The 15,489-nt window shown below is 38.3% G+C and overlaps 1 protein-coding gene across 2 annotated transcripts; it reads right to left on the bottom strand.

The window, feature by feature from the left end:
- Positions 1 to 752: 752 nt before the first annotated feature.
- Positions 753 to 15,425, bottom strand: DCUN1D5 (defective in cullin neddylation 1 domain containing 5). 2 transcript variants are annotated; one of them, XM_056327291.1, is made up of 8 exons: positions 15,300 to 15,425; positions 12,301 to 12,383; positions 9,678 to 9,748; positions 9,220 to 9,311; positions 3,165 to 3,273; positions 2,967 to 3,071; positions 1,848 to 1,950; positions 753 to 1,091 (listed from the first exon to the last, which is right to left on the bottom strand). In XM_056327291.1, the coding sequence occupies exons 3-8, from the start codon at positions 9,717 to 9,719 to the stop codon at positions 1,036 to 1,038; spliced, it is 507 nt and encodes a 168-aa protein (XP_056183266.1). In that variant the 5' UTR covers positions 9,720 to 9,748; positions 12,301 to 12,383; positions 15,300 to 15,425; the 3' UTR covers positions 753 to 1,035. The 2 variants fall into 2 exon arrangements, with proteins under 2 accessions (XP_056183266.1, XP_056183265.1); XM_056327290.1 differs by having other exon boundaries at positions 15,033 to 15,410.
- Positions 15,426 to 15,489: the final 64 nt, after the last annotated feature.

Below are 15,489 nucleotides of genomic sequence, written 5' to 3' on the forward strand. Positions count from 1 at the left end.
TATTGGACTCAATACACAGAGTAACAGGGTAAAAATTAATCGTCTGTTATATACAGGTCAAAGGTAGGTGATGTAATAGTCTCTTCCTTAATTACACTATGAAAAGGATCCAAAGAGATAAAAAAAAAAAAAAAAAAAAAAAAAAAAAGAGTCATGTTGTGAATGCTTCCAGTCTAAAACATGTAAGAAGCAAAGCTTGAAACCAGGTCTTTCCAGCTTTCCCTTTTAAAATATAAATTGCACTTTTTATACAAAGCAATCCAAAGTCTAAATTGTAGTAAAAATTTGAAGCTGCCTTACTGTACCAAAGAGTATCTGTGCTCACCATCCGAAGTGAGGCAAATAGTTTTCAGCCGTTCCGCATATAGAGCCATATGGTCTACACCTTTCTGCTTTAAAAGGGCTTGCCATTAAATGCCATGCCACTGGGTGGGTTTTGAACAAAAACAAAACAAAACAAAAAACCCCAAAAACAAATGAAAAAAAGAGTTTAAGGCCTTTATCTCCAAAAGGAGCTGAAAACTGTGGCACAACCCATGACCAATACTTAATATAAAATTAGCACACTCCCACCCAGGGCTCCAAAAAAAGCAGTCATTCTTTCTAATGTTTGTCACACAAGACAATCATACCATCAGCAAGCAACAGTGCCAGTTAAGCAATTTTAAGGTCTTAAAAAATTCATAGCAAAGGGCACTTCTGAGAAAGATAATCTTAAAGATTTGGTTTTAAAAATAGACACCACACTCACATTCAAGGGACATTCTTCACTTTTAGGCTTTTGTCACAAATCTGAATCTTTATTGTTCTGAAATAAAGGCTATAAACATAAGACTCAAAACAAGAACTCCAGCTTTCAGTCTCAGAAGAGGTGTGGTTCAATGCCCATATCACATGTAACAAAGTTTCCTTAAAAAAGGAAAAAAAAAATCTTAAAGTCTTTCTTAAGAATGAAAATGCAATCCTTTGTTTTTCTCATTAGCTTGTGTAGAGGTGGGCATCAAAACAACTTTTGCATTTTCTTTTGAATTCTTGCTAGGACGCTTGACGAACTTTTTGCCATTCAACAAATTCATCCAGAAGCACAGGCCCTGCAAATGGATGAAACTTGGAGTTATATTTGCCACGGTCTTTCAAACACTTTCTCTTAACATATGGAGTTAAAACTATTAGTCTAGGCAACACCCATGCCAATCCTACAGTCAAATATTGATTAAGGCTCAGAGACGACCACAATCATTTCAATCCAGGTGTAGCAAAAAGTGCACAAATAACACTACACTGAACTATGTTAAAAAAGCATTGCTGACATCTGACAGGAACACTGAACTAAAGAGAAAGCATAAAAATAAGGTTATATTGGAAATAGGCACAACTAGGTCCTTCTCCTAGAGTTTTCAAAATTGCACGTAATTAGAGATCAAAATGGGATGCCTAATGCAATTCAGTCATGGCATGATTGACTATCAGCCAGGCATACAGTTCAGTCCCAGCTGAATCAGCAGCTAGGCTATTTTATAAACTAGAGTTTATTATATATTAGTACAAAATGAGAGTTTGCTGTTCATAACTTTATTTGCAAATCCATAGTTTCATGTAGCAAGCAGCTTCATTAGATCCTCAACTGAATATAAGTTAGATCAAGTACACCATCATACCCCTGACATACTACTACAATTAATATCTGCAGTTTGAAGAGGGATGGTTATCAGGATAGTTTTTCTATGCATTGCTGGAAAAGAAATATTTTATACCTCACAGTATTGTTTCCATTACAGAAACTTTTTTCATGCAAGTTGAAAATACTGAAGTAATAGTTGAATAAGCAAAAAGTTATGAATACTTACATGCACCATCTTCATCATAGTTGCTAAGATCTGCATGGACAGTTCTGCTAAACTCGAGCACATTGTACCACTGATCCTTGTTCATAACTCTGTACTTCGATTGCTAGGGAAAATATTTCAGAACATTAAAATGTCAAGTGATATTTGGTAATGCCGCATCTCATTTATCTCATTTTATCTTAAATCAGTTCCTAACAAACAATTTAACTGGTATCAGTGTCTACTATTTCCTTGTTTTTCCAGTTTTTAGAATACTATACATGTACATATTTCGTAGTTCTGAAACTACATAAACTGGTTTCTTGAAAGATCAGAGCAAAATCAGAATACCAGGGAATCAGGAAGTCATCACTCTTGAGCTTCAAAAAGTGGTAAATTTTCATCTTGCCCTGAGGCGTGGCGTATCTAGCTCAGATATATTTCCAGAATGAACAATTACAAAGATCTTGTTCTCTCCTGGGTACAACACAGTATCATCATAAGGACATCTACTTTGCAACGTTAGTACTGATTTGAAGCCAGTGAATAGTCTTCAGCCTAGTATGCTCCACGGCCTACACACGTCCACATTACTAAGTCATAGCTGAGCTGACCAAAATCTTCCACAGACAGCCAGAGCTCTAGGTACCTACACACTGTATCCACACAAAGCACACTTGGAATTCAGCACCGATGAAGCTGAAAAGACTACTGGGGCTCTATTATTTAATTTTAAATTTACCTTTATAGTCTAATCAAGACTGAATTTTAATTTACTTTGATAAGAGAAGGGGGGTGGGACACAGGAATGGAGAAAAGGATCTGTAATGTATACAAGAACATCTCTGTTTCATAAGCACATCGAGCAAGGGAAGAGGAGCAACACAGAATCTTAGCATCAAAGAACCATTTAGGTTGGAAAAGACCTTTAAGATCATCAAGTCCAACTGTTAACCCAGGACTGCCAGCTCCACCACTAAACCATGTCCCTAAGCACCACATCTTCACACCTTTTAAATACCTCCAGGGATGGTGATTCCACCATGTACAGTCTTGAGCAAAACAACACAAACCCTGAAATCTTTTCACAGAACAGCCCAACTACTATGCCATCATTCAGAAAGTCAAGGAAACTTGTACCTCCAAGTATTGATAAAATACTGAAAACAGTGGCCAAGTTCTTCCAAGCAGAAGAGCTAACATGGATTTTGCAGTATCAATATCAAGACTTCGCTGGTCTTTATCCTAAGGTTGAATAAAGAAAGCATAAAAAACACTCAAGTACAAGCTCATTGAATAATTAAAATAAGAACTTCTCTAACATTCCAGTAGTCTTACCCTTGCAAAATCAAAGGCATATCTGTAGATATTCTTAAAGGATGAAAAGTCATTCAATTGTGACTGCAAGAAGTCAAATTTACTCTGTAATTTTTCTGTACAGTCACACCTTAAAATAAAGAAAACCAAATGACGTTAGAAGTTCAAAACAAAACATTTGGACAATGAAAAAAATGCCAGCAAACATAAAAAATTAAAATCACCAAAATTCAATCATCAGATGTACAGGTGTAATACTATGAAAGTGACTTAAGGCTGAACATGCTCAACATTTGCAGCATATTGAAATGATGAACATCTGGCTTCTGTAAGCCAGTTTTTAAAAAACTTATCAGCAACATAATATACAGTTTCTGCTTTACTTCTCAAATAGTAGTCTTCTTATGCCATACTCTGCAATTTACATTCATACCCAGCACTACTTTATCTTTCAATCACTACGAAAGTTTGGAGAAAACAGTGTGCATTAAGGTACTAAAACCCAGCTGTAAATAAGGGCTTTACGCCGTATTTCTTTGGAAAAAAACAAAACCCTGAACACACACTTCACAACTGCATATTTACGAGTGGCAGGATTAAGCAGGTACTTTGCGAAACACACTAGTCTGCTCATGTTTTATGACTGATACATGCAAGCTCTGATAAGTGTTACACCTGGATTAGTCAGCAGCTATTCAACTGAAACTCACAGGCTGTACAAGAATGTACAGGTGTGACACTTGACAGGATAACCCTTTGGCAAAAAACCCCCTTTGGCAGAAAAGATGATCTCCATGTATTTTACTTAGCAAGGACTTTTGTTTCCAAATAGAAAAAGGATTAGATTCACCAACAATGGCAGAGGAGAATGTAATTTACACATGGTAAACCTCCAGGAAAGATGCACTCAAAAGAACAGTTGTTATATTATATTGTATAGTATTCTTACAAAAGAACAACTGCCTTGATAAAAAAAAACAAAAAACAACAAACCAAAACAAAAACATCCACCTTGCCCTGTATCCTATGTGAGAGAAATACTTTCAGAAATGCAGATGTACATAAATACTTCCCTTCATAACGTGTCCCCCTTCTGGCAGCCTGCCTCTCAGATAATACGTTTGTATCTTTAACCGCTCCTTACGGACTTGCCACAGCACCCCTGAGCAAGGGCCCTTCCGGAGTACTGCAGCAGGTTGCTGAGATGCTGTGCTTTGATACTGTTCTTTGCCCCCAGCCCATACTTCTGTTCCTCATGTTTGCTAGCCTGCCCGTCTGCCCCTCTCAGGCTGCCACAGCAGAAATGTAGCAATTTCAGCTGCTGGAGCCTTTTGTTATTTTTTGTCTCTAACAGCATCTACCCAAAGCAGCACTAAGTCCCAGTCAAGACCAATGCTAAATAAATAAAACTGTTAGCTAATCAGTTTGCATACTGAGATGACTAGAACTAATATATTTTGCAATAAACCACGCATTAAGTTGAAAACAAGTTCTGTTAAAAAAAAAAAACAACAAACTTTGGTAAATTTAAAGATAAAATTACTTTGGTCTTCAGCCATCTAACTGGCCTATGTATTCTATTGTTTAATCCTTAAAACAGGATTATGCTATGCTACAAAGCCATCTCATTTTATATTTATAACTCTTCTTTCTATATTCGAACCTTCACACTGCAATAATACTGTCCTCTACATTTGAGGACAAACCTAACCATTTAACACGTAATTAAATGCTCATGTTGTTAGTGTACTAATGACACTATATAGAAACTACTTAAAGCGGGTTTACCACACATTTTGTTAAATATAATTTGATTGAGATTATTTACCATACCATGGATAAACACAAATTACACCATGTTTAAATTTCTTACAAAACATCTTGTTAAAATTGTTCAAGTAATCACAAATTTAAGTACAAAGTAAAATTGCTGTTATTGTCTACTGTACTACTGGCTATACATATTTTAATGCAGAAGTGATTCTCTTGAAAATGAGTATGAAAATGTGCAATTATTACACCTCAAGACTTCAGAATTACTGTCAACCAATTTAAAACCAAACTGTCAAATGGATCACACTGAAACAGACAGGCACCACCCTCTGAAGACTGATGCAGGGACACATCTCTGTTAAAGCCATTTTAGGCATTTCCACACCGGGGCAACGATTTTCTTCACGCTAGTGAGGTAAGGAGCTGTCAGACTCCTCTTTTATAGCGATACAGCTGCTTGTGTGGCTACAGGATACACAAGATGACTGAGGTCACCCACACTTAGAATAATCTTCCTAACAGTCAGAACAACCTTCTGATTAGCACAGCTGAATTAACACCAAACTCCCATGCAAAGGCTAGAAAAGAAAATGTGATTTCTTGAATTGCCTTTACTGAAAGACAGCATTAAATGAGGTTACCTCAAGATCAACAGAACAGAATGTTATCTTTCGGCATTCTCTTCACACCCCTACATCATATTTATAACAAAACTTAAATTAGCATCACAAAGCAGTCGTACTTTAATTTCTACTGAGGCAGAGAGTTCATTTGAAGCATAGCTAACAGGGACAAAGTAACTCCTACCCATATATTGCAGTGTTTCATACTTCATAATTAGTCACACATGCTTGTCTTTTACAAAAAACAAAGATCAGTAGGATGTATACAAACATTAAACCAAAAGCATTTAATAGTAGTATATGAAGTACTTTGATGGTCTTTTAATCTACATATGAGTAGGATGCCCTCTAGATGGACAAAAGGAAATTATATCCGTCTAGCCCATCCACTCTCTTCAAACACTGAAATAGGATCTTTTGAGATTTAGGTTCAATGTTTTAACTGGAGCAATACAGAGGTCCAAGGAAGTAATATCTTAAGAGAGCAAAGGGACATTTTTTCCTTAACTTGACAATGCTATAGTTTCACTATGTCAACTATTTACTGGTCTGGAGACCAGAAATTGTTTAGATTCCAGTACAGATTGAATGCTATATGGCCATAAAAAAATATATTTACACTATGCTTTGCGTTTGCCTCACAAACATTAGCAGAGAGACAATAACAATGAGCAAAAAGTTCACTGGAAAAGCAGCTGATATTAGGCTATCATTAAATCCAACACAAATAAGTTGGCTTTACTAACAATTCTGCAAACAGCAAGAAGTTACCTGGCCTTTCCTGCCTCTCCCTCTCTCCCATGTGGCTTCTTTTGTACCTAGAGAGATCATTACCTTATCTTTCCCTCAGAATCTAATCTGACTCTTCCCCCATTACCCGGCCACTCATTTTCAAAAGCTCAACTTTAATGCAAAATTTGGCTCAGATTCTAACGTTAAAAAAACAGCCAGAGGGAAGTACTCAGACAATACAGCTGCTTATGCCTCACTTCCTTAAAAACAAAATTGTTTGTATTTACTTACCTAGTTGAAACAATTACTTCTATGGAGTATTACAATTAATGATTTTGTAAACCTTTTTTCTTCACCTTGATTTTTTGACTAGATTTTTTTGTTTATTTATAGGTCTGTAAAGCCCACAATTGACAAATATATGAGTATGCTTCTTCTGTAACTCAGATATATGAAGTTAAATGCCCAACGCTAAGTTATCCACCCCCTAGTGGCTTTGAAGCAAATGCAGCTGAACAGTCACTTCCTGAGGGCTATTCATTTCATCCTAAGGAGGTGTTTAAAATAGCTGAAATGAATGGCCCAGCAGAGAGAACCGTTTCTCTCTGCTGACTATGAAAAGAACTTCCAGTGATTATTTTAGATTCAGGCACCCAGCTTTCATATATATATATATATATACATGCATACATATATACACACATACACAAATATATAGGGCAGAATTTACCCCTCCATCACGATATACTACAAACATTCGCTTTCACAGCTTAAGTTGTTTAAGTCTCATAAGCTGCTACTTAATGCTTAACTCACCTAAATTTTTGAAGTGTATACCTTATCACATATTTATTGTTCTCCTCTCTGACGAGCAAATCACAATCTCTTCATCAGCATATCACAAAACCACACAAAAAGAATGTGACTCCAAGATTCAGGCACTCAAACGTTGGCATCTAACTGAGTATTAGCTTTAGGTGTTGCCCATCAGAGGTCTAGCCAACCAACGTGTAAGAGCAATTCAGGTGATCAGCCACTAGGTCTTAGGGCAAACTGAATACCTCCTCAGGCTCCACTACATTGGCTAGATCTCCGGAGATTGCAGTAACAATTAAAGAAATCCAGCTCTTGCATGTAAACCACACATTTAGGTGTCTTACTATGGAGCTGAACTCCACTCAACCCTGTTCATGCAATTACCGTATGTGACATTTCTCATATTTTGAAAAAAGGATTCTGTAATATAACTCTGACTTAGAATACACTCTGGGGTTTTAATGCATTTTAATGTCATTTCTTCATGCAAAAAATGCTGTGCAAGAATTTAATAATATTCTATTGCTTTAAGAGTGTAAAATCCTTCAAAACTTTCGTCTAATCTTTCAAGAGAAACTAGATTCCCCCATTCCAAAGGGAATCCCCATAATATGATTCTTCCTTCCCACAAACAGCACAAGTCTACAGATTTATATTATCTTTTGTTGTGTTTTAACCCCAGCCAGCAACTAAGCACCAATCAGTCGCTTGTTCACTCCACTCCCAGCCAAAACTAGCACATCTTTATAAGCTAACAAATCTTGAATTCCTTTATGCGAGTGTCACTGCTTCACCCTGCTGCTTAGCCTACAGCCTGCTATCAGAGCACACCCAAGGGAAGCAGAACATACAGGTTAACTGGTTTAGGCTTAGGCAAGTGGTCCAATCACAAGTCTCTTTATATAAAAATACCAGCAGTACCATATTTTCTGTTTTCAACACATATAGCCTACAGCATGACCAGCTCTATTCTTAAAAGAACCAGAAGACTCCTAATCACAGAAGATTATTAGAAACAAACTCCAGAATATTGCCTCTGAAGAGGTGTCTGATTTCATACATCTTTGTGCTTGTGTACTGCTAGACTGGCTAACTCTTGAGAGCCTCCACTTGGACACAAAAATTAAGTACTTCAGAGAAGTGACCAAATTATACCCATTCACTGCATCTAAAAATTTATGCACCCGGAACTTAATCTTTGCCATCCTGAATTTCAGGCTATTTAATCATTGCAGCTCTTACTAAATTTAAGAGCCTGTGATAGTCACAAAACAATCAAGGCATCTGTTGGAAGCATGATCCCAAATCAAATAAGATTTGCACAAGACAGTCAGGTCATAGTTTTGAATAACCAGAGGGTATCTGCCCAATACAATTTCCCAAACCAAATCACAGCTGATACGGCGACTGTGCCAACTCCAAGGGTCAAATCAGCCCCTCCTTCCCACCATGCTGCAACAGTAGCTCCCTGACATTTTTAATATTGAATGCAGCACCATAACAAGTCACACTTAAAACATCCATGTACTGGAAGTAGTTTCATGAAGAACAAAAAGTGACAAGTGAACTAAGCCTCACAAAAAGCTGATTAGTTTCATGAAACAAACAATCCCTTTAGGCAGAGCATTATCTCACCAAAAAAGTCTTACAAACAGGAGTGAGAAGTTTATAAATTGAAAAATTATTTAATCTAAGCATTAAGGATGGCTTCTGATCCACACCTAATAAGTAACACTAATAACCTAAATTATTATCAACGTAGGCCTCACCTACACAGCTTAGAAATCAGTAAAAACTTTCTAGAATACCAGAGCTGAGATATGCTAATTGGTATCTCCTGATCTACTTATTGATGTCTGCTAACTGGAATGGTATTTTAACATGTTTTTGGTAAGAAAAAGAAGCCACCAAAACGTGACTTTTTAGACAAAACTATGTAACTGGAGTGAACTCAACAAATTCACAACCTGAACAACAGTAGCTACTTCCAGTTGTTGCCCGAGACCAGACCTAAAAGCAAGAGTTTATGTTTCTTATTGCCAATGTACAAGAAATGGAGGGCAAGAATGATTAAGCTACTGGTAAAAACATAAAATTGGAACATTCTCTTATATATGTGAAAACACTCTTACTGTAAAGAGGTCATTCCTTTTAACCATTCTTCCTTGGTAAAAAATCCCATGCTTTCAGCCTCTAGTTTCCAGGCCAAAACTAACATAATAATCTATGGGGAAAAAAACAAGGGAGAAAAAGCAATAAGTATGTAAGGAAAGACTGATTTCTGGATGTCCAAGAAACTCCAAGCATTCAAACATTCTTGCAATTGTTGTACACGCTTGTACTTTGTATGTGTTACCATTTAATAATTCAGCTATGTGCAATCTTTCCCTTAATTCCTATTTCTGAAAATGAAGTATTACTATAATAAAACAAACCTCACACCAGCCACACAAAATTGATGAAATATCTAGAACAGTCCCTAAAATCAGGAGGATAAACAACTCCTTGCCTACTGAATTTAAGTTTTACACAGAACCTAATCTTATCCAATACCTGCTTTTAAAGTGTTAGTATTGTGCAAGAAACCTACATTTTCAGGCTCAACACCGATGTCTTCACAGAACTTTTCCATTCCTTCGGGCCCCACAACTTCATCGGGACCTTCAAAACCAAAAAGAAACCAGACTAAAATCTAACATTCTCTTTTCACAAGGGTTAGACACAACAATAATTAGACTATATTGCATACAAGCTATCTTTAGAAACACTATTAAGTAGCTTTTATGTTAGAACCATTCTATCAATTCCAGTGAGGAGACATGTATATTACATACAAAGTAACACTACAAACTAAAAGTAAAACTAAACCAGAACTTTCATGTTGTGCACTGCCTCCCTACAACAGCAGACAAGCTATTTCAGTTTGCATCTGTGAGTTTTCAAAAGTCTCCACAGAGTTTCCCATTTACATAGCTCAACTCCAGTAATTGTGGCAGTCAATTGTTTTTAAAGATAACTTTGTGTACTGTTACTCTGCGCTGAAGTTACTCTATGAAAAACATTCTTCAAAGAGTTTTTATCAACAATGAAAAAATTAGTTCCACCTGAGCTACTATTACAGATATTACTATTTCAATGTTGTTAACTTTGTGGGTTTGCACCAACGATGAAGATGAGTCTTCAAATAATGTAAGGTTAGTTTTGTGATGCTGAGTAATATGAGAGTGATAATAATAAATCAGAAAAATGCTAAGAGTGTTAGGCATGTAGAAAGCAGAAAAACGTTTATGACTGCAATGAAAATAAGTTGATCAGGACCACAAAAGTTAGTGTTACGCTGTCACTTTTCAACACAACAAAAGCCTCTAAAAAGCAGCAAAATAGCATATTTAAAGAACACATACAGACACACTCTACAACACTTTGTTTCTCTGAATATCCCTCTAGTTTCAGTTACTTCTAGTAAGCCTGTTCCAAAAACTACTCCTACTAGGTAACCAAATATTCTTAGAAGGCCTGTTGATAACACTATTCTGATGTGTCTTGGATCATTATGTTAACATTGCTTTAGTTAATATGAACCCATGTAAAAGGTAAAGGCTTTATCTTCCAAAGCAACATGCCATTTTAGCCTTTTTTTTTTTTTTGCAAATTTTGCTATTTGTACATAGGCAGAGAGTCCCTTCCCCGTCCCCCTGCCCTGATGATACCTGTCTCCACTTCATCTGTATCTGCTGCTGTTACTGCAGCAGAAGTCTTTTTAAGAGTTTGGATTATGTACTTCGAATACTCACTGTGAGATAAGAACATAGCCAAAACCTGAGAATGGCTACTTTACAGGAAAATAAAATGCAACTGGCATTTAAGACCATGAACTCCCACCTCTTGAAAAATGTTGCAAAGAACAGCTCACCTAGGTAAGCAAGGCAAAACACTGCCGTCAGGTTTTGGGAAGCCTGTACATAAACTTGCAATTTTTTTAGCACATTCTAAGTTACGAAGAGAAACAGATACAAGGGTTCACTGGTAATGACAAGTATAAACTTGAATCAGTGTTTTTCGCCCAGATTTCATACGTACAATTCACATATATGTGTGTACTTTTCTCTTTAATGGAAACATTTAATTTCCTACACTGTATAATTTCACTGGAATTCTTTTTTATGCTAGAAACATGGCATATTTTGATTACGGGTTAACTAACAAAGTATAACCTACACTCAGACTTAACAACAGAAACAAAATTTACAGGCCTTGTGTGCAGGCGCATTTATCAGAAGAAAATTAACTGAGAATTATTATTTTCCTCAGAAAATACTCCAAAACAGTATGTCTCAAACCTAAATTAGAAAGCAGACTACTAGAATCAGGAATAGTTCATTACTGTGGAAAGACTGCAAGGAAAACACCAGTTCTGATAAATATACTCAAAGCAATTGCTGGCAGGTAAATCATCAGCTTATTTTGTACCAAGAAATGGGAATTAATGAGTTTTAATCAACTAGTTATGATGGACTTAAAGCAGTGACTAGACAAGAAATCAGTAATAGTTTACAGATCCTGAGGTTCTAAACATAATTGGTAAACAAATGGCAGCAACAGTCTAAGAAATTCTCTAAGATACACTGCATATTCACTGAAAGCAACTGTTACTTGGATAGCAATTTTGATTTATTTGAAAGAGGCTACTTTTAACACTTCTGAATGCAACAATCGTTATTTAGAATATCAAAAATGTTAGGACAGATTCCCAGATACGAAAAACTGTGTAAGTATCTATTATTTTGCTTTGTAAAAGAGAAACCCAAAGGCTTAAATTATGTACTATTTCATTATTGTTCCAATTTGATCATAAACAAGGTCTAGTTAGATTAAATAAACTTCCACTGTCTCTCAATTTCCTGGCTTCTACTTGTCCATTTCAAAATAAGAAGTATATCCTGATTCAACACTGCACTGTCCAACTCATTCATTTCACTTTAAAGAATGCCATAGTAAGTTACAAAGCACAGAGTAAAGAAGAAAAAAAAAATCAAAAAACAAATACTGAAAAAGTGGTAGTAAAAGCTATACTAATTCATGTGCATGTTATAAGGAAGCAACTATGGACATATTTTTTATGTCTGCCTCAGCATAATGCAAATGATATTTGATATATGCGTTTATTTTAAACAAAACTGTATAGTTTTAAAGATGAATCCATTGTGTATTACCTGCATATTCATAAAACCAAGCCAGGCACCTTTTGCTTGAAAAATGTTCCTCTCCACTTAGTACTTTACCAGAGGCTTGTGATCTGCAATAGGTTATAGTAATACAAGGATAAGTGTTATTAAAATAAGAGAAATGAGAAATACTTTAAAATTTAATTCCAAATTGTTAATTATTAGTTCAAACTATATAAACTGTTTCATGAAGTCAATATACATCAACAGTGAAGCTGAATTTGTTAATGGGCAACTGTCATCCTACTTCAGCAGCTGTTGGAACATAAAATTACCTTGAAATACAACCCTCTCATAGCCCAATTTATTACAACTATTATTTATCCTGAAATGCAAAAGTACTGTTATCTTGTGCAGATATGAAACCAAAAAACCCACACACAGATGGTCAAAGTAACACTACTCAGTAATTCAAATGCCTTATTATCTACTTATATTTATACATATAGGCATTTAAAGTTAGGTCTCTAATAAGCAGTATGATCTTCAGGAGTGCTGAATATGCACAGATCCCATTTAGGTCAACAGGAGCTGCAGAGTTTGACATATTTAAAAGTCAGGCTATTTATAGTGTAGCAGCCAAATTTGGGAAGAAAACTTGGTCAATTTGTTTACATTAAACATGTAACTACATATCTGTAATTTCTACAGATGTTTGGTACACATACCAGAATAGTAATATGCAATCTATGCACACACAGCTCACCCCACCCCACACCATTGTCTTCATTATGTGGCACACAACTCAATTTGCCTAGGAAGTGAATTTTCATAATTTATCATTCTTTAAAAGAACACATAAAATAACTGATTTCTTCCAGCAAAATCACTAACCATTTGAAAGCATCTTTAGTAGTAAGGAATTGCAGCACCTTTTCAATGCACACTCCTTTCAAATACAAGTTACAGACTCTTCGAACGAGCTAAGATTATTTCTAAGAATGAGGTGAAAATTAATCACATGAGAGGATTTGAAATTATGCAGCTCCTACATTGCAATTTTAAAATGAAAACGTCAAGCAGGAAAAGAATACTTCAATTCTGAGAGGTGTTGAACAACTTTTATCTCCCATATATCACTTTAAGCTTCACTGGAAAAGAAAGCAATGCTCTCCAAGATGAAGCCATATGTGCTGAAAGCTAGAATTAAAGATGTACTACATACAAATATCCATCAAAGTGCCATTAAAAATTCAAGTCACCAGAATGAAACAGAGCCCTACAGTATGCTATTACTTGCCAGCTTTATCTAGTTTAACATATATCCATTTGTAATTACTGGTTTTATTAAAGAATATCACCAATATATTGCTATATAAAGAATGCTGTGTCAAATATGCTCATGTATCAAACACTTAGTGACTAGCTAGCATGAATTCTCATTTACATCATAGTTTTTGCCTAACGGCTACCAGCTCCCTATAGAGTCTGGTATATTGGGCTGTTTTTTAAGGAGCTTTCAAAAGATTGAGGTTTTTTAAAGAAATTAAGACCACAAAATTTTGGTCAGCAGTGTTCAAGAAAGATGAACTGAAACTGGAACAAATGCTGAGATGAGCTATGATGAGCAAGGAGAATGAAAATCAGTATTACAATCCAGAAAAATTTAGCGTGTTTAATTTAACAAAATGAAATATGAGAAAACATAAGTGCTCACTCCAAACACACTATGAGGCAGGACCATAAGGGAGGAGTGTTATATAAAATATAATGCAAGCACAAGAACAATTATTAACTGGTTATGAAGAAATTTAGACTGAATCTAAAAGATCATAAATGACTGCAGAAAAGGAAGCTGTGGAACAGTTATCCGAAATGAATGGTCATAACAAAATAAAAGCCTAGGTACTTCTAAGCTTAAGCTTGGTCAACCTATGGGGACGACTGTATGTCAGTTTCTTGCAATAGCCATTCCAGTAGCATTGATTTCGTAAGTCACGACTGTCATAACTACTGGTTTAGCGACATACTTAACAAGCTGTAATAGATGAAGGCGGCATACAGTTACTTTAGGGAAGCCACACTGGAAGCTCTACACCATGGTTTATCATTCTAATGGTAATTTTTGGGTATCATGGTATAAGTGGTCTTTTTATGGCTGTTAATGAACAGGATGATTCAGACTCCTGAATTTATTACAGATTCCCTGATTTTGTTTTGGAGTGTGCTGACCATTCCCTCCGTTTCACTAAAAAAAACCCCACCAACAAACCAAAACAAACCAGAAAAGAGACGATTTAACGCAGACACCCTGAGCACTGGCAACCTTAAAATTAAGGGAGCTACGTGGGGCAGGTCAGAGGTTAGAACGAACACGGGGACAGACTCTGGAACAGGCCCCGCTGGTGCAGGGAAAGCCAAAGCCGGGAGGAGCGGGCGCAGATCCCCTGTTCCCCAAGGTGTGCCCTGCACGGCGGGCGCCCGCACCAGCACCCCCGCCACCGGGACGTGCCCGCCGGCAGGACCCAGGCGCTGCGCAAAGCCGGCCGGGCCCCGCACCGCCTCATCGCGCCCACCGCCCCCGGTGCGAACCCCCGGCACCCCGGGCCCCGCGGTGCGGAGCGGGGCCGCCTCCGGCCCCCCCGCCGGCGGACAAGCGGCCCGCGCCGCGCCCGCCCGCCCGGGGACGTTGACAGCCGGCAGCAACCGCCGCCGCGGGCCCTGCCCGGCCCGCCCCGCACACCGTGCCCGCCGGGCAGCACCGCGCCGCGAAACGGTACCTGCCGAGTTTACGCTTCCTGGGGCCGGCGTCCTCCGGCGCTGCACCCGCCGACCCCGAGGACTTCCTCTTCTTCTTCACCGGCATCGTCCTGCCTCGGGGTGGGCGCCGCCCCACTGCCGGGGCCCGCAGCCGAGGCCCCCTCGGCCTCACCGCCCCCCCGGCCCCTGCCGCCGCCGCTGCCGCTTCCCGAGACCGGTGGCGAGGAGACGAGAGGAGCCCCGTCCCGCCCTGCTCCTCCCCGTCCCGGCCGGGCCCTGCCACCCACCCGCTCGCCGCGCGGGTAGGCCCCGCCGCCACGCCGGTGCCAGAAGTGGGTGTCGCGCCCGGGGCGGGGGCGCGGGACCGGCCGGTAACAGCTGCTCAGGGAACGGCGAGCGACCCGGACACAGACACCGCCGAACAGGAAGTGAGAGCGCCGCCGGGGCGGGCCCGCCGCTATGGCCCCGCCCCGCAGG

The sequence above is a fragment of the Falco biarmicus genome, chromosome 2, assembly GCF_023638135.1.
Source record: "Falco biarmicus isolate bFalBia1 chromosome 2, bFalBia1.pri, whole genome shotgun sequence".
NCBI classification, from domain to species: domain Eukaryota; kingdom Metazoa; phylum Chordata; class Aves; order Falconiformes; family Falconidae; genus Falco; species Falco biarmicus.